Source organism: Haliotis asinina, chromosome 1 (assembly GCF_037392515.1).
Source record: "Haliotis asinina isolate JCU_RB_2024 chromosome 1, JCU_Hal_asi_v2, whole genome shotgun sequence".
Classification (NCBI taxonomy): domain Eukaryota; kingdom Metazoa; phylum Mollusca; class Gastropoda; order Lepetellida; family Haliotidae; genus Haliotis; species Haliotis asinina.
Window position 1 is genome coordinate 11,616,906 of NC_090280.1, and position 25,407 is coordinate 11,642,312.

A 25,407-nucleotide genomic window follows, 5' to 3' on the forward strand; every position below is an offset into this window, starting at 1 on the left:
TCACGGGTTGTGACTTGACCAGTTGACCAAAGATCATGTCCAGATTTTTGTCACTTTTGCATCGTGAGTAACGTTTGCAGTGGTGGACTACTGTTTGTTTACTGCACATTTTGATGATTAGAGTGACTATGAAGTGTCCTGGCCGACTCAATGTCTTGGTCCCATGAGTCAAGTCATCAATTGCTAGTAACAATGAACAGTGCCATTCGTGGCAATTAAGACTGGTTGCATTGGGATTTCATTGTAACAGAAACACCTGAGAACGGTTTGAGTTTGGGTGGGGAGACTCGCTTTTCTACCTTAGCTGAAGCACTGAGTTCACAGGTAACTGCAGTTATGTCCGGATGGTCACCAACCAGTGATCTACTATTTCTATTACTCCCTGGTGAATCATCATTTTGGTTGGCCAAATAAAATTCCTGAGATTGCAGATTCTGTAGATTGACTCATTATCTCCATGCACCAAACCTACTACATTGAGCACTCCATTAGTACTGTCATGGTTACTCGACTAACTGAATGTTCCTATCTCAGGAGATATCCCTTTGTCAAAGGTAAAAGTAGCTTGACCTTTCATTTCCTTCAACCTGCGAGACGCCTACCTTCACATCCTGATACATCCAGACCATCAGAATTATCTTCAATTCACTTTCAAGGGGCAACATATCCAATGGAGGATTCTGCCATTTGGCATATCTAAGCCCCTGTTGCATTTTACTAGGGTAACCAAACCAATAACAGGACAGATGGGACAAAATTCAGGACTTTCACCTTCATCATTGACCAGTTGCAGGAGTTACTCGGGTTACTGAAGATGACACAAGAAATGACTTACATGGGCCAACTGCAACGTCTCCCTCTTCAGATGTTTTCTGTGCATGTACATCCGGAACGACATATCCAGGCAGTTGATTTGACTTCCCATGCAAATACAACCATTTCTTCAGTGATGGCTCAAGGAGCAGAATGCCCTTCACTCGTCACCTGTTCATCGACTCATCCCTTTCACTTGAATTGAGTTGGAATTCAGTGCTGTCATTCAGTGCCGTCATTCAGTGCCCTGTCACGTCCATAATGGCCATTACCAACAGAGAGGGAGTTGCTGCCCCTGGTACTCCTGTCAATGATCCTGGTATTTCGACCAGATGTAGATCTATTCGCCACTCGGTACAACTATCAGCTTCTACAGTTCATGTCCCCAATTCTGCACCATCAGGTGTTGGACCATGATGCATTAGTCATACGATGGGAGGGTCTAAATGCTTACGTGTTTCTTCCCATTGACTGCACTACCCAACATAGTTCTAAAGTTACTTGCAACCAGCATGATTCGTCTGCTCTTGGTTGCATCCTTTTGGCCAGTAAAAAGCTGGTTTGTCAGCCTAGAAAAGCTAGCAGAACCGAATTCGGTACCGTTACCTGCCCGAAATGACCTAATTTGTCATCCACATTCAGACAAGTACCTTGGGTCATCACAAAACCTCAATCTACATGTACGGTGCATTTACAAAATTTAACCAAGGGTTACTCTTTCAGAGTAGATAAAGCTACAACATCTGCGCACAGGATATCGACTCAATCACTGCATTGTGATAAATGGAAGATATTTGAACATTACTGTAGAATTAGGAGGTACATGCACTGGATGTGAATCGTGTGTGTTTTGAGTTTTTCTTGAATTGCACTGGGGCTTTGTTGCAAAGGACCAGTTACCAGGACAGCTGGATAGAACAGTTACTATCCCACTGGGAGAGATGATGTTGAAGATTTGTCTCTCTGCCCTGTCAGAGTTCTACGGATATTCCTAGCTGCCTCCAAGAAGTGCTGCCATCTTTGTAAAAGGCTGTTCATTCTGCTGTCTACTATATCCAAGGCTGAGGTCTCACAGATAATTTTATCATTTTGGTTGTATGCTACCAAACTGAGGGCATATGCCTTTGCTGGATTCACACCCCAGCAACATCCAATCCACATGAAACCCAGGCATTAGCCTTTACAATGGTTTTACACAGCAAATGTTCCCTGATGCCATCATGGAGGGTTGCTTTTGGAGCTCAGAGTGTTTTCCTCAAATAACTGGAGGACACTGACATCCAGGGTTTGCATCAATTTTGACCCCTTGTCTTGGCACAACAATCACTGTCCCATCAACGGAGATGAGCTCAGTGTGTGTCTACGCATTCGCTCTTGTGTACATCCTGAATAAAATTCTGAATTTTATTTGCTAAGTACCTTATCATACTGTTGTAGTCTTACTGTGGTAAGTTGTCAAAGCCATGTGGTATTGTTCTGGCACTGAACGTTAAACTTGTGAGCTTTCCAATTCAATTTCCTTTTCCCCTCTTCACGATGGGGTCTTGGGGGCTCTCTTGAAGCAGATGCGAGCGTCCATGGGAGCCATTGTGCCGTGTAAGCCAAACGGTTCAGGATAACCCATCACTAGCATATGGACTATGCTAGATGGATACCTCCTCCCTTGTTCATGGCTATCTACCGTTATCATTAGCCTACTGTCATTAACAGTGCACATACTGTCAGTACTTTTTGAACTAAGGGTAATATGGTACCTGCCGTCCAACAGTGGGATAAATGCAAATCATGAGATAGGATAAGTTTAAAATATTTTAACTATTAATTGTATTTATATACTTATCCCATCTCACGCGATGTATACCCACACAGCCTAAATGCTAATTACAGATTATGGCAGTGGCACCAAGAAGAGAATGATAACACATGAGTAGACATGGCTGCATGCTCAGCATGGGACTAGAGACCTGTCAACATATAAATATACAGTTTGGTCAGCAGGAACTATACTAGTTGTGATATAAAACCGAAAGCATTAAATCAAACTCTAATATTTGGTTTAATTTACCTTTTATTACAACTATCTTACCTTGCTAACTTTCTATGACATTAAACCTCTGGCAAACAATCTACTTCCTAAATGACACTATCACTAACTGACAATCTCAAGGTGTGCTGCATAATCAATGTATTGAAACGAACTAGCGAATTTCACTCCTATCCCTGCATATGGCGAAAATGCATGCCTTTTTCATGCTCGAGCGCTCCGTAAAGTAAGGTGTTGTCAGTTGTGTTTTCACGAACCGTTCGCAAGTACACAAACTGAGACGTAATGACCTGTCTCATTAACAGTACAATTAGTACAATGAATAAACCATGATGAACAATACATTTGTGTGGACAATCCTTTTGTCCACAGTTTATGGTTAAAATTTCCAAATTTGCAGTTTTGATTATTTGTTACTGTAAGTCCATACCGAAAGGCATCAGAATCCACAAAGTTGTGTTTGGCACTGCATATGACCTTTAAAATATTTCTTTCAAACTAAATAAATACATCAAAGCTGCTTGCATAGACAACCATATAAAATGCTACTTAATCTAGACAATTTTTAGTACTCAACTCATGGTTTTGGTTATGTATGTATCAGTAATAAGGGTGCACATAAATCTAATCCTGAGTCCAAAGGTTAGGGAGAACCTCAGGGAACATTTATTCTGGGGTCTCTCTCCACATCCCAACCCCATCCTTCCGGATCTGCCCTTGCAAAAGCCATGCCAGATGTTTTAAATCAATAATTGTCTTTAATTGAACTGGAAGTTTGTTTAAACATGCTCATATGCAACAATAACTGGAATTATCTGAAATAATGGATAACATTGGAGGACAACTTTCTACATCAAAACCACTGAGATTCAGTCATATCTATCAAACTTGTATGGAGGATGAGCTTCATCTACTGTTTCATTCACAAGGAAGAACTCTTAAACTTACACTGTGGCTCCAAGGTGTATGCCTGGCTCCACTCTGACTCCAGACCCCGACTATCCCTCGCTCTACATCTGTAGCTGTGACTGTCCCGAGAACTCACTGTGAAGGTGTAGGGGGAACCAGGGGAGGCAACTGTGATGTCAGTGTTGTTCCACTGCCAGGTGTAGGTCAAGGTCAGACCATGGTCAGCTGGGACAGTGGTAGAAGTGGAGTTGCAGGACAAGGTGACCTGTCTTCCATACACAGGAGCAGATGATTCATTAACTGTTGGTTTGGTGGGCTGACCTACAAACAAATAATTGATAACTTCCTTGAGTGGCAGTTTAGAAGTTGGGAAATACAATATAGAACAAACTTTATGGATAACAACATCTTTTATTCCTGAGAATGACATTTTGATACATATTCTTGAGCCACTGTCAAGCATCAATGTGTACATATATCTACCCTCCACTTCATGTTCCATTCATGCTTGACAACGGTACAAGAATCTGTACCAAATCACTCACAAATAAAAGTTGTTATCCATATTCATATATCAGATAACTGACACAAAAATAAGCCCACCAATAGTCCATGAAACAGTTCAGATACTTTATAAAGTGAAATAATCTCATTCTTGGCTTTATTAATCTTCTCTAAATCTTACCCTTTAGGCAGATAAATTGATTGACCCATATCGAGAAGCACTGGCTGCAATAAGTTCTAGTTCATTTAGACTGGTATAGTCTGGTTCATAATTATTGAGAATTTTTCTTCTTACTTTGAGCTATCCTAACACCTCAACTGATTCACTGATACTTAAAACTAAGTAATGGTATAAGGGAGGTAACTCATCTTGGCCTACTGAGTATAGTACAATTAGAGTTACCTCCCCTGAATTTGTAGCAGACGTCATTTTCCTCAGCACTGTCAACAATGTCTGCTGAAGATAAAAGAAGGTTGATTTTTTGAGTTGTGTAATCAAGGAATTGATGATGTAAATACATTGGCAGAGAGAACAGGAACTCCTCTTTCTACTGTGTATAGGATTAGGAAGAATTTTAAAGAGGGAAAGGATTTTGGGCACCAGAAAGGAGCAGGGAGACCCAGAAAATTGAACTTCTCAGATCGCGTCCGGCTGGGAATTTTAGCGTCTAAAAAGCAAAGGGCAAGCATCTCCAACATCAGGTATGAAATGATAGAAAGGGGATCAACAGTTGTATCAAAATCTACAGTTAGAAGAAATTTGATTGATCTTGGATGGGAGAAAAAGACTGGAATTCCTTCTCCTCTCATGAAACAAGAACATAAAGACAGGCGTGTTGAGTGGTGTTTGGCACATGAAAACTTTGACTGGGAAAATGTGATTTTTACTGATGAAAGCTCAATATGGGTATATCCCAATAATGTGAAAATATGGACAAAGTCTGCGTCAGCACCGTTGTATCGACGACCTAAATACAGCCCAAAGTTTCATGTATGGGGAGGGATATCCTTATTAGGAACGACCCTGCTGTGTGTGTTTGAGGGAAATCTGACAAGTCAACGCTACACTAACATATTAGATAATTTTCTCCTTCCAAGTGCACATGTGTTTTATGGAAATGACTGGATTTTGCAGCAAGATAATGATCCTAAACACACCGCAAAACATGCCAAGCAGTGGTTTCAGGAGAAAAATGTGACTGCATTACCATTTCCTGCATATAGTCCTGACTTAAATCCCTTTGAGAACATTTGGGGGATGATGAAGGAATGTGTGAATCAAAAGGGGTTGACAAAAATTGAAGACATGAAGAGAGAAGTGGTCCGATACTGGGACAGCATAACTCACGAGACACTAACCTCTCTGATAGGAAGTATGCCTACCCGTCTTAGACTGTGCCGTGAAGCTCAAGGAGACTTGATAAAATATTAAATTGTTACCTACACAACATGAAAAGGTCAGTTCACTTTCACAATACATTCAATTTTATCTGATTCGTTCTCGTTTAATAATATGAAATGCTTTAGCTATTCTCAATAATTTTGAACCATACTGTACAACATAGATGTGTGCTTATTAAAGTTTCATCCCAAATGTCCTCATTTATTAAATCATAATAGTTACTGGTTTATGCACTAAAGAATCATATAATAAAGTAAAAGAAATTACCATGTTTGTCATGTCAGTGCATGACACTACATGTGAAGAGGAGGGCAACCTAATGCCTTTTACCAGAAACAATAAAAAGTAATTAGAGCATTGTCTAACAATAAATTAAACTGCCATTTAACTATTAAGAAAAAGAACCATAAGTGTTGCACTGTGGTATATTTCCAGATGTTTTTGTGTGTTCTCCAAATCCCTAGTCAATCATTACATGCTAGGTGCCATGGTGTAAGAGAGTTAGTGACTATGAAGTACAAACACAAGACTGTTGTTAAAAGATGACTACAGGATTACAATATCATGATAAAAATTAGAGTGTTGACACTGTGTTGCCCACACATACTGCATCAGATATGTTGCTTTTGAATGTACATTTATATGCCATTTCATCTGTATCCACTACCGATCACAAAAAAATTATCATCATACAATTATTACTAGTGTCACGATTAATAAAAGGCAGTGACAAAAGGTATAAGAAATATCCTTGAAAGCAGCAAAATCTACCACTGACAAGTCCAAAATATTCAATGATATATATGAGAAAAACAACGAACAAGTTACAATGAATGACAATACAGATTTCTAGTTCAATGCAGTTGAGTCACAAGTCTATGGTAATGGGCCAAAAATATAACATATCAACTCCCCAGAATTTGGCATTTTACAGTGAGATCAGATAAACTAACTGAAAGTAGTTTACAAAGTCAGTGGTCAGGCACGCTGCATTAATCTTCTAGGTCAGATGATTTGACAAACAGATGATGTCGGTAGTAAGAGGCACACAGTATAATCTCGAATGTAAGTCCATGTGATTTTCCATGTGTGACTTCCCTTTCGCACAACAACCAGCCTTTATAAATATGTACTGACACAGTGTTGGGAAAACAAAGTGGGGCTGTATCATTATTCAGTCAGAACATTCATGAACAGGAAGTAAATAATAGATTGCCAAGGGCAGGTAACTGGAGCGCTATCAAGAAGGCCTGCTGCTAAAAATAAGTTCTTTTGTATGTAATCAATTGCATGCCTGTACCTTATAACTATGAGACAGCGTGGAGAAGAATTCTATTTAAGGATTAACAGGTTTATACATGGTGCACACCCTCTTGTGGCAAACATGCAAGTTGAAATGGAACCACATAACACAAAGCAGTAACACACTCCAATACAGTAGTTTTCACAAGAGAAACAGAAGCACGCCTTTTACAATAATAACAATTGTTACGAGAGTGTATTTTCCGTGATTTGAGTTGTTATTAATTATTATTGTAGTAGTTGTAATTGGGTTACAATATTTAAGGTTTCAGTGTTTGTTACTATGGGTCACATTTCCTACGGAGAATTATTTAAGCAGCGCACCTCTAAGGCAGTACTTTAGAGTTATCTCCCTTTGAAAAACATAAACACGAGACTGTTCTAGAGAATTCCACGTTAGTGGTGATGGTCGTATGAGCTCAAACTTTCAGGAAATGACTGAATGTATATATAAATGCTAGTTGCTGTGTTGGACGAACAGGGACAAACACATTAAGTGTAGTATATCTTCCTGCATCTGTCAACGCCTGACCTACATAACTGCTGCCAAACTGCTCGCTGTGTTACATTCTGCATAACTGTTACTCGCTCTCATATCAAGACTTTGGTGAGTTTGCTTTATATTTTGTGACCCACAGCCTTAGATTTTGTCTCATTTGTATAGTATTTGAAATCAGTTTTGTGCAATTGACTTCAGACTTTGTATAACTTGCTCTCTTTGCTAAAAAATAATACAATATTTGAATGTTTTAGACTTGTCTTTGTTCTGTTTTGCTGGTTCACAGGGGATTTCTAACACCTTTTGTAACAACAAATGTTTAACAATAACACAATGAGTATTTATGAAGTTCTGTATCCATCCACAAGGTGCATGCTCAAAGTGCAAAGGTTAAGACAAGGTTAATATTTAAAATACAGCAAAAAAACATCCTGATATTATTACTATAATTTTAACATTTTATTAATTTTTTATTTGTTCCTTGCAGCATTTAGCAGAACCATTCCATTTCATTACTTTTAGCTTCGAAGATCAATGAGACAAACAACATACACTAAGAAGCACTTAGGACGTGTGTGAAATATTCATGTAGACAATCTGTAAAATATCTAGCTATTACCATGTAACAAAGTCAGCCCTGTGGGCCTGGGCCGGTGACAGCAGCGGTCAGGGACAGGACAACAGACTACGACCAAAAAGTCCACAGGAAGGACTGTTAAAAGGGTTCTTGAAGTACCCTTCTAAATTGCAGAACAAGCAGAAGAACCTCATAAACTGCAGTGACAACAGCGTGAAAGACAGGACCACCAAGTAGCCAACAGAAAACATGAGTGAAGCTATGACTTATGCCCGACCCCTAGTTGACCGGTCAAGGGACATGAACACATTCATAAACCTCTTGAGATGATTTCTCTTTATCTTGTAGGTTCCTTCAAACATGATGAAAACCTCGAATGCATCTTAGTTGGAGGAAGTCCCAGGGACTTCTACATGAAAACCTGGGTACTTGGTAATTACCTCTATAACTTTATGTATAATTTTTTACCAAGTACCTGGGTCTTCATGTGGAAGTCCCTGGGTCTTCCTCGATGTAAAAACTACAGGTATGCACTCTTAATGAATGCAATCAAAAATAAAACCAACAGCTTTCTTTCATTTCTTGTTGACCATGTACAATCAGAAATTGAAATTGAAAGTAATGTTCCGTCTGGTCAGTTTTCCTTCCTCCTGTGGAGAAACAGTGTCCGGTGTCTCCTCTGTGCAGCTCGCTGTGTCTTCTCTGGCCTTTTTAGTTGTCAGGATATTCGAGGGACCGTACTTCTGTTCATCAGAAGAATGCTTATAGGTACGGACAGCGGCACTTCTGTGTCCTGAAAGAAAAACTTAACTGTTAAGCATTTTGAAAATGTTCTTCCTACTTGAATTATCTAAATCTAGTGATAACAGTTTTGAGTGAGTGAATTATTGTTTAACGCCACTTGGGCACTATTTCAGCCATGAGCGTCGATGAGACAATTGAAATGAAACAGTAAATATATATCTCTAAATATAATACTGTAATATGTATTAAATTTGCACTAAACTTATCCTTCCAATTAGCCAATAACATTGTCATAGTTAAAGGGAACTTGCCTGTAATTTCGCAGATCTGCTGTTCTGCACTGCAAGGTCCTCCAGAGCGGAAATCAAAGTCGTCGTCATCGTCGTCATTTTCTATTTCACCAACTGGCAGTGTTTCTGTTTGAGTTAGGAAAATTTTGTCTATCTCCTCTCTCAGTGACATCTTGCCATTGAATGATAGCTGAGCGGTCGACTAGGCCACGTGGTTGACGACTCCTGCACGTGCACTCCGTGACTGCACGACCCTGTTTACCTTGAGTCGATTCTCTATAGCGCACCAATACGGAATCGTTTCGCTATAATGCTGATTTTCCTGAGTTGTGTTATTTTGCTTATTCACTTATTCATTTTTCTATGGGATTGTTTTGAATAGCCAACTGTAAGGATACTATTTATTAGGCATCCAGAGAGTATGTCCTACTTTATTCCTTTCATTTAAGACCTGTGGTGAAGGGTGTATAGTTCCTTGACTGATACCCACAGTCTGTGTTACCTAGTCCCTTGAGTATAGTTTTGCTGGTTTGACTCACTCTGTTCTACAATTTATAGTTGTCTGACAGCCACCGCTGTACTGTGCATTTTCTAAGACTGTTACCAATACAATATCATTGCCACCGAATCTGTGTTTGTTCATCTTTGACTCCTAGCATATTAGTCCCTTTGTGGAAAAGTCCCTGTCCCTGTAGTTTTTGTTATGCATGGGAACTAAGGCAACTGTCCCCCAGTATACCAAAAGGGGTCAGCTGGTGCCGTAACATTGACATATAAGAATACATTTGTATTGGCAGGAATTATTCTTGTGTGCTTTGTTTTCTTTCTGTTGAATTTTTGCATCCCTTTGCTGTTGGTATGTTGGTGCGATTCAGTCCTCAAAAACAGTAAGAAAAAAGTGTTTGAGAAGGCTTACAATGATAAACTTCAAATTGTGTTTATTTGTGTTATAAAATGAAGATGGAAATATTTCATCTGTTTTCATCCATACACATGCTTAACTCAGTCAAGAATCATGGGATATCATCTGGGTACTTGCTTGGGAAAATATTAATAAAAGCAACAACCAGTCCAGGGGAATTGCTCTGGATCAGTGTCCCTTTAAACATTGCATATTCAGTTGTTTGGGAGTTCTTTGTGGGACCTTAAAGCCATTGTTTCTTTTGTTATTGCATTATGCACAATCAGTGTGTATACTACTCAAAATTTGCATTATCAGGACATACACACAAAAATGCAAACTCAGTGTGCATACGTTACCCTGGACACAAAGATATTTCTATGCCCCCAAAATAACCATGTGTCAGTCGCTGACCATCACCAACAATCCAAGCACAATTGATTCAAACCAAACACTGCTCATTCAGTTTCCCATCCCTGGCAAGAACGATGTCATTGTCTCTGGCACAGTTAGACTGGCGTTCAACATCACGTTGACTTCCGACAATGACTGGTCAGGAGTTGTGCAGAACCTTGGTCGCGCCATCGTCAATATAACCACCTTCAATATCAGCAGCAACGGGTTGCTGAGCATCAACGATAGCAACGTGTTTTACTGCTACGCAGATCTCTGAAGAACGGAGAAAGAACACAATGACAACACATATCGAGGCATCTGTACACAAAACTGTAAAGTGACTAGGTTGCCCGTGGGGTATGGTTTCATGCGGAAACCAATTTTGTGAATACGAACTCATGTTCAATTACATTGGCAATGTTGTGTGCAGCCTGTATGGCGATGCTGGCAGCTATGGACTCCCAGCTGAACATAGACAAGGAGAGATTTGTGCAAGCCATCTGTTGATCTGCCCCACTGCATTTGACGTTGTCATCCTCTGCCTGACTCAGAGCATCAACAGGATATACACACAGACAGCAGGGGTGGCAATGCTCCCAGATGTACAGAGTCGATCTGTCGATGAATTGAACAGGCTAGAAAAATCTTCTCCTCTCACATCAAGGCATGCTAGACTTGTACCATCTTTTAATGAAAAAGAAGTAGACAAATAATTTCTACATTTTGAAAAGGTGGCTGAAAATCTCATGTGGCCTAGGGAATCATGGACTATGCTACTGCAAACTGTTTTGAAGGGTAAAGCTCAGGATGCTTATTCAGCCTTGTCAATACAACAAAGTTCAGACTATGATCTTGTATAGAGTACACTTTTGAAAGCTTATGAGTTAGTACCTGAGGCTTATCGTCAGTTCAGAAATGCTCACAAAAGGGACAATGATACTTTTGTAGAGTTTGCTAGAGAAAAGGAAACATTGATAGGTGGTGTGGGTCTAAGGAAGTCACAGATTTTGATGGTTTGAGACAGTAAGTTTTGATGGAAGATTTCAAGCAGAAGGTTCATTCTGATCTCAAGACCTATTTGGATGAACAAAAGGTTGATGACTGATATGAGGCAGCGATGTTGGCAGATGATAATTGTTTTACTCACAAGAGTTCTTTTTAGTCTCCGAGTAATACAAAGTTTTCTGTCCAAAAGGTCATTTCCCTGGGTAAGACTTCAGGACATGCAAGTTATAGTGGTGTTAGAACAGGTTCAAATTCTAGTGGCAAGCAGTCACATACTTTTCAGTCTAATCCTAAGACTTCCAGTGGCTCTGATCCTGTTTGTGCATATTGTAAGAAGTCTGATCATTTGATTTCTGCATGCTACAAACTCAGTCTGCAGGTTCCTCAAATGCTTTTGTGTCTATTGCACCTAAGTCTTTCTTTCCAGTGTTTATGAGGAGATAAGGTTGTGTTGTGATCTTCGTGAGGTGAACGAAGCAGTTGTCAGGGAGAGATTTGCAATTCCTGCAATTGGCGATACACTTTATGCTTTGAAATCAGCTAAGTATTATGCTAAGTTGGATTGTAAAAGAGGTTTTCAGTAGATTGAACTTGCTGAAGATTCCCCATGACTCTGTAAACTTATTAATTTATTATTTCTTTTGTTCTGTTAGAGTTCTTACTGTTGATATGCATAATGGATCTTGCATGTGACATATTTATTCATGAAAACTGAAGGAATAAGCCATATTTTGTATAGTCCATTTGTGCTTTATATCAATGCAACAGCGTCTGGTGCGTGAAAACATGAAAGTTGATGTGTACAGCCAGCATTTATCTATACACCAAATACTTGTGCCTGTCAGATGTCTTGCCTTTTCTCGAGATCATCATCCCAAGCTCATTCCAGTGATTTTACCACTCTACGTCGTGGGAACTATATGCAACCTCTTTTATGTTGGTGCTCATTAACAGTGTTATGCAATTGGCGTATTCACGAAATCTCATAAACATGTCAACAGATAATTGGTTGTGGTGTCAGTATGTGTGGATTGGAGCAAATACTCAAATGAATTAATACAAATCATTGTGTAACAAGATTTATATAATCATTTACAAGAAGTATGTTACAGAATATTTAAATGGTGCGTGCCTGTCTATCATTTGTTTATGTTCGGTGTACATAACTTTTTAATTTATCATTCATACATAAAACATAACTTACATAACTGTACACTCTGCTTTGCTTTTGGTAACTACATAAATATAAGAAATTCTTAAAGTGCTACACAATCATACATCATCAGTGTCAACAGTGATAGTTCAGTTCATACACAACTGACTCAACAAGATGGGAAAAAACTTTTCCATACTCTGTCATGGTCTTCCTTTCTGCTTGAAGATGTTTTTTTGTCTTAAGTCTATGGTTTTTCGGGGAGTATCCACAATTTTACCATCAAGACACCAAAAATAATTATCTTACCAATAACATTCTCATAAATGCTCTATATTGATACAATTAGTTTGTATGTGTGGAATGCACTTTACAAAGGTAAATAAACCAAAGTTCTAATACAAGATTATTATATTACAAACCATGAGGTTAATTCTTCAATCATATTTAGTATCAAATCTAAAAGAAGCAGTGACGAAGAGGTAGGCAGATCTTAAGATGGACAGATTATTAAGATCAGATGATTCACTATTTCCGTATAAGATTGTCTTCAAGCTTTACCCATGTTTGTAATTCAAATTTATATACATATGTGACAACACATGCTGCATTTAAATTTTGTATTTGATGTTGTATGGTACCGGTGTCGATATAAACTGTAAAGCTGTTCACAATCCCATTTCACTTTTTATCAATAAAAAACAAACACAATAATTAACCACAAAAAATGAGATAAGTAAATCATTCCCTCTGCTGGTGATGGCCGTGTGGGATTAGTTAAACGACCAAACCCAATTGAGCATGCCTTTTAATCCTCTTACTCTTAAAATAAACAACTTAAGTCCAAAGAGGATACCACTAGTGGGATTATTTGACTGATTTGGGTTAGTGTTTTGATAACGCTCAGTCTTGATGAACAACAGTCTATTTCAACAACATGGTCAATTGGTAAAATTCATATTAAAGTGACATACCTTTATTTACATGTTTCACAAACCGTTGTGTACATGTGCACTGTCCATTGTATTTCTTGGTTGGAAAAGTTACAGAGAGGAAGAGTAACTCAAAGTAATTTGATGACCTTCTGAGATCTAAATAAATATATGAACACCCGATGGGAATATGCAGTTGATCATTGCACACGAACATACGAACATTTTAGCTATCGTGAATTTGAGACTTTACATCTACAAAGCCGTTCTGAATGTCTGTCAGCGATATTTCTTCAGAGGGCACATTCAGCTCAGGTGAGTATATTGCAGATGACGTAAGTATATTATTTGTAAAATCAGTAAGGCAATCCTGATGACGCCATGTGTTCCTTCAGCAGCATGGCTGTTGAGAAATCTTACACTCAAGACTACCATACCATTTAGCAGGGAGCTCAATACACAGAGTTGTAGCGTATCCCTGCCATTCAGTAAGTGTTTAGTATATGGAATCACGATGTGAGAACAACAGCCCAACTAATTGGCTCATCAAAGGTTTAATCACTGTATAATATATGTCAGTTTTATTGAAACAAAAAGTTTCTGTCAGGGTATTGTATTTTGTTTGTTGCAGTGGCTATGACAAGATGTTTGCAAACAAAAAGGGAAAACGTCTCAAGAAAGAAAAACAACCAAAACAAACACAATGATGTCATGAGAAAATATTCCAGAAAACTACAGTAAGTAAACATGAAAACCAATTTAACTAGCTTTCTGGAATCAAGAATTAGATGAAACTATTTAAGAGGATCCACTACGTAACTTGGCTTATCATCAATTAACAAGGAAGATGACCACAGAAAGGAAGAATCAACAGAAATAACAAAAATGAAATATTTCAAAAGGTGATCTATCCCATCTGTATCACTGGTACTATTGGTAAAGGTTGGATCGACCACATGATTCATAGCAACATACACTGTCATGTGTTATGTTATCACAACACAATCTCTATCATTTAGCATATTATCAGAGGTGACAAGGTGATATTGTTTATGGTTATTGCTATTCACTCTTCCCAAACACAAAATAAGTGGGATACTGAGTCGGAATTCTTTTCTAAACAGCTTGCGCATAGTGAAAGAAACACCCATGCATCTTCACTCCACCGAACACTGTAGTAAGAGCATCAGCATCCTACCCCTAACAGAGTGACCCCTGTCCACTGAACAGTGGTCTGTCCCACTCTTATTTCACGCCCCAATTACCTCAATAATTATGTCGATGGGTCAAACTGTAATTAGCCTTTGGGATTTATTAGGTGTGAATTTGAGGCCTTGCGGACCGTTTTACCATCACCCACCAGTTATCTCCCCTTGTGGATCTCTACAATTTGTAAATGTCTTGTAAACATCATCTTTCCAAAATTGTAAATGTCTTGCAACATCATCTTTACAAAAGATTTAAAAGCTTGTAAATGTGAACTTTTTTCCAGAGCACCCAGTGTATGCTGTTAACAAAACTGAAGACATTGGCTGCAACATTTTATGGAATGTTGCATTAACTTAAGTTCGAAAAATGGACAAAGTGTTGTGGTCAAGATCAATAAGATCAAGGTCACCCAAATCAGCTGGTGTTTGTCTGTTCCCCTAATGTAGACTCACCAAAGCAGGCTGTCACATCAAATAAAATAGTTCAATAGATGTGTTAAAGAGTGTGAAAAGTGTTCCGTGTCACAGTGACCTTGAAATAAGCAGGAGGTCACCAAAACTGACTGGTGTCTGCATAATCCCCCAGTGTAGGCTGTTAGCAAATTTGAAGATATTGGGTACAACAGATCATGAGATATTGCGTTAACAAGAATTTGAAAAGTGGCCAAAGTGTCGTTCTTGTAAGTATCAAGATGTTGCCTCCTGTGGACTTGAAGCAGAAACCCTGCCAAAATCAGTGGATTCAGTTTACACTCATTCACTACATGGCTAAAGTAACTTAACGTCACAATGACACTTAGATTACTAATTAACATTTTAAATCCTTGAATGTGATGCAATGAATACTTATTTACAAAACTGAAGAGACGCACTGTTGACAACAAAGTACAAAACCTGTTTGGTCAAACAGGGACATTGTACAGAATCGCAAGCCTCACACTGAGAAGTATGAACATAGGTTTGAAGCTTAATACAATTGGGGCTTCATGCTCTACATGCCAACTTTAAATTTTCAAGATTCGACTCATGGTGAAATTAATATTTGTAACTGTAACCGGGAGTTACACTCTCGGTTTTTTAATGATGTTTTATTGTTAATTTAAATGTTAATTAAAATAATTTTGTACATTGTAATTTACATGAGTTAGGAAGTGTATATGAATTTTGTGTTATAAATATAAAAGAAATTGTACATGAGGACAGGGAGCGCAGATAGTGAGGGATTTAGGTAATTAATTGATTGTCCGATTTTAGTTGACATCGGGCAGTATTACAAGCTTTGGGATTATGTCTATATCAGTAAAGACAGAGTACGTGATTATGAGAAGGGGGGATACAAGTGGAGAGTTGTTAAAAGGGACAAGGGGTGATGTAGTGAGGGATCAGTAGGACCACTTGACATGGGAACCGAGATACAAATTGCGGTTCTTTTCATTTTTATAAGCCTTGATAGTTTATCAAGATTTAAGAAGCAGGTGTAGAGGTGGATAATTAAAAGGACAGTCCAGCGATGTGTGATGTTTTTACAATTGTAGGTTGATAGATTATAGACTTTGATGTTAGGGGGACTGGGATAAAACTAGGGGGAAAAGTTAGATTCGGGGAGACAGTTTGCAGGGCTAAGTGAGACGGTCAGAGGTCGCTGCGCTCCCGAAGTTTCAGGTCTGCTTACAGTAGGTTTGTAAAGCACCTGAATAGTCTTCAATATAACCGTTGATGAAAACTATAATACACCACTAGACGATCTACGAGAGACATGGCTGTTTGTTCCTGATTTGAAACCACTTGAACACGAAGCCCAAACAAAGAACCGGGTTACAGGCTTGACGAGAGTCAATCTTGAAATGTTCTGGTGCCGTGACCCCGGATATTGAAGAGAAACTTCACAAGTGGGAAAAGAGCACAACCAGGAGAAAATATCTCAAGGAAAGCTCTACCATTCGTTTTAGATTTGTTCGTTGGCTAGTAAATTTAGTAAGGGCATAGACTAATAATATAGGATAGTTAAGTGTATAGGAAGAAAAATTAAGTTGGATTTAGAAAGTTAAAGTATACCTTGGGAGTATAAAAAATGGTGGAAGGAAATGAGAGAGTACCAGATCTACCCGCCGATTTGGTGGCATCCCATTTGACAAGGGTGGAAAAAGCAATTCAAGCTCGGGGACTGACTCAACAGGTTAGGAATTTTTCGGGGGAAGGCTATAAACGTTTTACTGATTGGATTAAGGAGGTGGAGAAGGCATGCATTTCGGTTAGCGCTCCAGATACAGCTAAATGTACCTTAGCTATTCAAACCGCAGTAGGACCTGCTGCAGACTTTTTAGTTAGGAAAATGAGGAAAACTCCCCACATTACCTGGACTCAGCTGAAGACAGCGTTGAAAGACAGATTTAGTGATTTGAGCGATATACAATACGCACAACAAAAATTGAAGAAACTCAAACAAAATTCTGGGGAGGTTATACAAGGATATTCGGATAGATTTCAGTCATTAGCAGATGAATGTTACACAGAAGAGGAATTGCAATCGGCCATTGTCCAGGAAATCTTAACAGACGTATTTATAGATGGACTTAGGGATGATCATATTGCCCGAAGGTTAATAAGGGAACGGCCAACTAACTTGAAGGATGTGATGAAGAAGGCTGCATACGAACAGCAAACTGCCCGAACCTACAATTTAAGAAGTCATAGGGAGGAAACTCCCATGGAAATCGATTCATTAGGCAGAGATGCTAAGTATGAAACCTTAGAGAAACAAACTGAGATACTGACAGGACGGACGGAAGAATTGGCAGAAAGAATAGATAGATTATTATCTTTAAATGCAACTCAGTCTATGACCGGAGTGCCAGGGCACATATTTGCAGCTAGGAATGGAACCACTGATCTGGGTAAACCAATGGGACCAATAAATCCACTGTTGGGTCGAAACACCATAGGCGCGCCCTGGCAATCTAACCCACAAAGAGCAAGGTATCAAAATACCTGGCCTAGACCACCTAATCCAACGTGGCCTAGACAATCTAGTCAACCACCACCACAATATCAGTGGGCTCCAGATGGGTTGCCTTTATGTGCATACAGTGGGGTAGTAGGACACACAAGGAGAAGGTGTAGGCAGCGGTACCAGAATGTGCCATCGCGGGGAACTGAAAAACTTGAGTGATATGTGCCGTGCTCACTCAAGGGCTGAAACTACGGCAGCTGAAGCAACTGAGAAAGAATTTGGTGGATTATCTACAGTTTTAGGAATAGGACATTTAGAGATAGAGGCTTTAGTAGATACTGGAGCGGATATAAGTGTAATTGATAAAGAGGTTTTTTGGAAAATACCTAAGAAATGGATTTCAGCGTACAATACAGACCCAAGCGCATTAGTGTCAATGGTAGGTGTATCAGGGAAAAGATTAAATGTGGTAGCGAAAGCCAAAATTGAAGTCAAGATAGGAAGGGCAAGATTTAAGGTGAAAGTGCAAATCATCAAAAATCTCAGGAAGAAAATGATTTTAGGAAATGATTTTTTAACAGGATTCGGGGCAATGATAGATTTTAATATGAAAACTTTGGCTGTAAATGGGAAAATCGTGATATTAAAACCTGAAGGTAGGAAGGGAGATGAGAACCAATTGTACCTAGCCAGAGCACAAAAGGCCCTGCATATCGCCCCTAGCTCAGTAACTAGAGTTACATGTACAATTGGAAAAGGGATTACTAACCCCTGTGTGGTAGTGTTACCATTGGATAATGCTACATTTTTAAAAAATCAGCCAGGACTGCCAATGGCCAGTGCTATAGATCATCCAAAGAATGGAAAAATAACTGTAGAAGTGGTCAATGAGACTGGACGAGCCTACAGAATTAAGAAGCAACAGGTAGTGGCCGTGGTAGAAGGTGTATCTGAAAGGAACATACAGTCGATAGAAGAAGTAGTTGACATAGGCAAGGATGAACCCTTCTTACAGAAAGGAACCAATCAAACAGGGAAGACTGAGGAAATAGACAGATTGAAGAAAATAGAACTAAGTCATATACCCCCAGGTCAAAGATATGTATTACGGAAGTTGTTAAAAGCAAACTCAGAGTTATTTGTAGAGACAGACCTAGAACTGGGAAGAACAGATATTATCAAGGCAAAATTAGACATCGGTGACCATCCTCCATTTAGGCAAAAACCCTACCGGGTACCTTTAAACCAACGACCTGAGCTAGAGAAGAAAATACATGATTTATTAGATGCCGGAATCATTAGACCCTCCACCAGCGAATATGCATCCCCAGTAGTACTTGTGCAGCAACCAAACAAGCCACTCTGGGTATGCATAGACATGAGGTTATTGAACCGTCAGTTAAGACAGAATAGCTATCCCCTACCCCATATGGAAGATGTAATAGCAGATTTGGGAGGAGCTAAATATTTTTCAGTTTTGGATTTGAAGAGTGGGTACTTTCAAATAGAATTGGAGGAAGAATCAAAAGCTAAAACGGCTTTTATCACCAGATATGGGTTATATGAGTTAAACAGACTACCGTTTGGCATCTCTACTGTTCCTTCAATATTTCAGAACTTGATGGACAAGGTTATGGCCGGAGCCCTCAATCAGTACGTTAAGGCATTCATAGATGACATTTTGGTGTATTCAAAGACATTTGAAGAACATTTGAAACATTTAGAGGATGTGTTCACTCGGCTGAGGAAGGCAGGACTAAGGCTAAAAACCTCCAAATGTGAATTTCTTAAGAGAGAGTGAGTGAGTGAGTTAAAATTTAATGTCACATCGGCAATATTTCAGCCATATCGTGACGGGAACGGAACATTAAAATGGAATATATGAGTATTATAACAATCAGTCGACGAAGGACAGTAAAACAACTAGAACATCACAGAAATGAATGTAAAACTAGTAGCTATGCCTAAAACAATTTATCTTTAGAGGACAAAACAATATAAAATCGGGCTATAGATTGCCAACAACTGAAGGGAGATCACCATACAAGGGACCATGGGGACTTACAGTACTTTTGCTACCTGCATGGACCCTAGCTGGATTTACATCATCCCCTCAGCCGTCAGCAATTTCAGAAATCTAGCCATACAATAAAAATACACTTATACTACCATTAAAAACGTGGAAATTTAGAATTTACTTTGTATGTTTGTGGACTTACGTACCCTCTCAGGAGGACAATAATTTTACAATACTTCAACCCCCTTTGAGGGTACAGCCACCAACAATTCAAGTTACTAATTCAAACTACCAGTCATTAAAATACATCTATTTACAGAAACATATTATTCAAAATTCAACCAAAAAATCAATTTCTTTTAAAAAACCTATAATTACATGAGAATTAACGCTGGTAAAAAGATCCTTAATTGTTTTAACTGTAAAATACTTATCCCTTGTGATGGAGAATTCAACACAGTCAAGCAGAATATGCTTGACCGTGACTCTCTCATCACAAGGGATACAAAATGGAGGATCTTCACCTTTTAACAGGTACGCATGAGTGTATCTAGTGTGGCCAACACAACATTGTCTCAAAATAACCTCTTCAAATCTGGACTGACAACCCAAGTGGGTATAACCAATGTAAGGTTTTGTCTCATGTAATTTATTGATACCCACTTGGGTGTCCCACTTCTTTTGCATCAGATCACGGATATAAGATCTAATGGTGGCTTTGTAATCACTATATGGAATAAGAAGTGGTGTCACAGATTTGTTGAGTGTTGCTTTAGCAGCAAGGTCAGCCAATGTGTTACCAGAAATGCCTACATGGCTGGGTAATCAACAAAAGACGATGTCGTATTGGCCAGTAGCAAGATCATTATACAATTCAATAATTTCTATTAAAAGTGGATGTTTGCAAGAAATATTTTTAATAGCCTGAAGGCAAGAAAGAGAATCAGAATAGATTATATATTGTTTACGTTTCGGGTGTCTTTGAATATATTTGAGAGCTGTTAATATGGCGTTAGCTTCAGCTGTAAAAATAGAACTATTATCTGGTAATCTAGAAGATATTGTTCTAGATCCAATGACAGTGGCACAAGCCACTGCGCCACCGTCCTTGGACCCATCTGTAAATAAGGGTTTGTAATTGCTATATTTATGCTTTAATTGATGATATTTTTGTTTATATTGTAAGTCATTTGTTTCTGATTTTTTGAAAAATGTTAATGTTAGGTCAACTTGTGGCCTAACCAACTGCCAAGGAGGAGAAGAAAGAAGACGGGAAGGCGATATACTTTCCAGCTCAATACCGGCAGAAGAAATAAATGGTTTAATTCTGTGCCCAAGAGGTGGAACAAGAGAAGACTTTTTGTTATACAAATCCTCATAAAGGGGATTGAACACAGAGTTATAGGCAGGGTTAGATTCATTAGAATATAATTTAGTAATGTATTGTAAAGACAATTTTATACGACGTTGAGTAAGAGATGGTTCATCGGCCTCAACGTAGAGACTATCAATAGGTGAAGTTCTGAAAGACCCAAGGCAAAGTCTCCAGGCTCCACCATATACGATGGAACCATAATCGAGTTTCGAACGTATGAGTGATCGATACAGGTGTAAGAGGGTTGCTTGATCCCCTCCCCACTTTGAGTTGGAAACAACTTTCAACAAGTCAAGAGCCTTCAAGCATTTAGTTTTAAGGGACTTGATATGAGGCAGAAATGTAGTAGTATATACAATGGGGGTTTTGGCTCACTTTCAAGAAATGTCTCTACAAAGCCTTATTTACTAAATAAGGCTTTGGTTGGGACCTTAGCTCTTGCTACTATTACCCCTACTACAAAAAGGTTGGGTGCCTATGTCACGTTTATATCGATGAAACAGTTTAACGTGAACCGCCTACGATCTCTTTGGTGTTCATAATAAAGGCTTGCTGGGCTTTTTGTATCCCCTGTGCTATGTACTTTTTTTTCTCGTCCTCGCTGATAGCAGACTTACGAGACTTGGATCGAATATCTTGTTTCATTCCGTTATATTTTTTGAGTTCAGAGAGGATTGAACGAAACTCCTCTTCTGAGATCTTACTATCAGAGAGTGCCGTGGAAATACGCTCACTCACTGTGTTCAGCTTTGCTTCGGCCAGAACCCTGATCTCGTCGTGTTTCAATGCCTTACGATGCAGTCTGCGTGATACCAACTTAAGCACCAACCCTAACACCCCCGCTATCCCAGCTGTTATTTCAAAACCTAGCACTATAGGTGCAGCCACGATGGTGGTTAACAACCCAACACCTGCAGCCCCTAGTCCCATGCTGGTTGCCATAAGGGTAGTGTCAGCCCCGTCCACGATATTGAAAGCTCTATTGTACTTCTTACATAGTGCTTTCCGCGTGTCACGGTCTTGTTCTAGTTGACGTTTCACATCACATAACTGCCTCAAGCGGAACCCATCTACGGTTTCCAACGTCTTCGCTACTTCCTCTACGACTGGGTACAGACCCATCCTATAATATATATTACGAAAGATATTTTAATTGGGTTTCAGTTAATAGTCCATAAGTGAATTTGAATTCTACAAGGTCTAGACCACTAGTCAGGGTAATAGGTGAGAGGTTAATAGACTTTCCTGTTGTAATCAAAACCCCACTGAGACTTATTAAGCGGTTTATATGACCCGGGGTATCCCGTTGTATAACAATACGACAATATTGGCCTAGGTGTTCGTCATACCAGCGTATTGTCACCCCGGGTAAAATTTGGTGTACTCTTGAGTTGTTTTCAGTGCTTAAATAAAAGAAGACTTCTATGATGAGTGTGGAAGGGGAAAATATCTCAACAATATTTACTATATTACTCAAACTATGGCTAAATGTTAATTTATTTTTTCCCCCTACAGATATTAACCTATTTACGAAATTAATATACATCATGAATCTCTTCTCCGGAATGATGAAATCCCCGATCCAGCTACCGTTGTTACTAATCTTAGAGACCCACTCATTTTCGTCAATTGTTATATAAGGTGAGGCGAGTGTTAAGTTGATATTCCATTTAGGTTCTTTAAAATCTGATAACAACACCCGTCTGTACACGTTGTCTTTGAAGTGCAGGATGTATAATTCATCTTCCTCACCAGGCTGATCGAATCCCTCTGTATCTCCCAGGTCGTTAAGCGTAGTGTTGGGTCGATGACTGGTCATTATTATACTATTACGATATAATTTCCAACTGGTTTTTTGATAATAATTCAGGGGTGAACTTCATACCCATGAAGTGTATGTTGGCAGGCAGGAAGATATTGGTTAGTGATATCTTGTTTTCCACGATCACGTTGACCCCCTGCAGACTGGTGTTGGAGTCGGAACCCACCCGCACGTAAACGTTACAAACTTGATACTGGTGTCGTTTCACCCACCCGAGTTTGATCCCCTTCACGATCTCGACATCATTCCCCGATGGTTCCCCTAGGTAGACTTTGATGATCAGTGTTGAGTTTGCCAGTAGATCCTCTAGTATACTGACCACGCCTTCGAATTCAGACACCAACTGCAATTTCACGTTTTGTATGGCCGGTTTACTCGATAGCATGTGGGCTGCCATAGTGTTGAGTGGGCTGACGACTATGCTACGTCTCTGAGTTGGGACGTAAGCCACGAGCAGGGTTCCATTGTTCACGACTTTGTTTAGGTGGTTGTCTTTGTTATCCGTGAACACGTAGGGAGAGACGAGTCTAATATTGAGAAACCAGTCGTCGTTATTGGGTAACAACACCCACTTGTCATCTTCGGTGAAGACGAGCATATATGGTTTGTTTTGGACGACGGTAGTGCTCTCAACATCGTCTAAGTCGAACAGTTTACCACCGAACGATGGGTATATTATCCAGTTATTATCACCGGTGTTGACAAGGGCGTACTTAGTGTTGACTTTTGCTCTTGTGGTATCTATCATATCACTTAGGGTTCCACCGGAGGGGATTTCAACGCGTTTGTAAATGTTGTTTTTCAGTTGCAAGGCGTACGATGTACCATCTACTCCGGGAGCGTCGAAACCGCGCGTGTCTCCGAGGTCGGAGATCCCAATATTGACGCATTTTTTCACTCCGGGTCCTTGTGCGCTGGTCATTTTATATGAAGCGTTAAGCTGAGGTATCCTATATTTACAGGATTATGATTTATATCTAACACCGATATTGTCAGCTCAGGTATGTTGCCCTGGGTTAATCTCTTATACTGCCGTGGTGAAAACGACTCGGTTCTACCGTCGTTGAATTTCTCAGTTTTCACCGGCACTACTCTCAGTATAGTGGAAGGGTGACCTCCTTGAATGTTGTACGTTGTGCTCACCTGACCGAGATGAATGTACAGCTCTCGGTACGGTACTAGGTCGGGTAACTTCGTGCCTGTGACGGTTGTTGTTGGTTTTATCTCGTCAGGAGACATACCGAGTATCCTCGCTAATGGCCGGCCTAGCCTCAAGGGGATTCTTCCGTTGTTGATTAACACCACTGTGCCGTTTGAGTCGTTCATCTTGAGTTCGGCTCCCAGGGGTTTGAAGACCTCGTCGTTTAGAGAGCACACGCTGTAGTAGCCGTCAGTTATCTGGCTGCGAGTTCCACTGACGAACAGCTTATTGTTGCTGATATTGATGTTAGTCCATTGCGGTAGGTAGGTGATATCGCAGAGTGCGACTTCGAGTTGACCTGACGTGTTATCGATCGCGTGCGTCAGCTGAACGGCCTCACCGCTCGTTATTCCTGGAAGTGTTATGTACATATTATAATATATAATTTATATATTATAATATGGACTTAGCACACTTGAAAATCGTGGTGAATGCAGATGGCACGGGGTTTAAAACAACCTTTATTAATATCTTTGAAAACTATATCGTGTCCGTTAATAACGCGCAGGCAGTGGTAAACTGGAATCAAAACCCAATGCAGTTTTGGCAGAACCAACTCAACTTTGCTGTGTGGTGTGCGACGACAGGGTCGGGTGTGACACCAGACTACGGTATAGACGAACTGAGTAAGGCAGTCATTTTGTTTCATATTTATTATCAAACGAGACGAATATTGAAGGAAATAAGTGCTCCTCTTCCCCAAGATAAAGCGTGGAGTATGACGAATAACCCCTATGATAAACGCGCTTATGAACGTGTTTGTGGGGAGTTTGAGATTCCAACGAATAAAGACTTTCGCCTTCCTGGTGTGAACCATGGTCTCGGTATAGTTCTCGTGTACTTCTACAGGTCCGGAACATATCAGGCTGGTTCTAAAGATGGTTCATACAACCCACACCGTCATACATTTACAGGCCCCACAACGAATGAACAGATCCATGTCAGCTGTATAAAGCAAACCAATCCTGATGCAGCCACAGCCTGGACTAAAATGATCTCAAAAACATTGAAAGAATTCACTCGTGCTGGTACAATACGCTTGAACGACTCGATTCGAACGTACGTGTGGGCGCTGTTGGGTGCGCAGTCTATGACGCGTTCCAACATCCTCGGTAAGGGAACTGCTTACGACGCTCAGAAACAGTTCGTTTCTAACGTTGAGGATGCTATCAATTCTCCAGTTGATCTCCCGCGGGCCATCGAACGCTACCAAAACGTGTTAGAATACGCCAGATCGAAAGTCAATTACGTGTTCGGCGTGGGGTTGTACATGGCTCCGAGTGATATGCAACTGAGAATAAAAAAAGTGGTGGGTTATAACAACAAAATAGTCATAGCCACGAATGATCAAAAGTTGGGTATC

At 39.6% G+C, this 25,407-nt stretch overlaps 1 protein-coding gene across 1 annotated transcript in view; it reads right to left on the reverse strand.

Annotated features, from left to right (window-relative positions):
• The window catches only part of LOC137287108 (contactin-2-like), a 349,511-nt gene that overhangs the window by 184,817 nt on the left and 139,287 nt on the right, over positions 1-25,407 (reverse strand). The window contains exon 3 of the mRNA XM_067819247.1: positions 3,806-4,087. Coding sequence (XP_067675348.1) covers positions 3,806-4,087 — 282 coding nt within the window. The remainder of the gene's footprint in view (positions 1-3,805; positions 4,088-25,407) is intronic.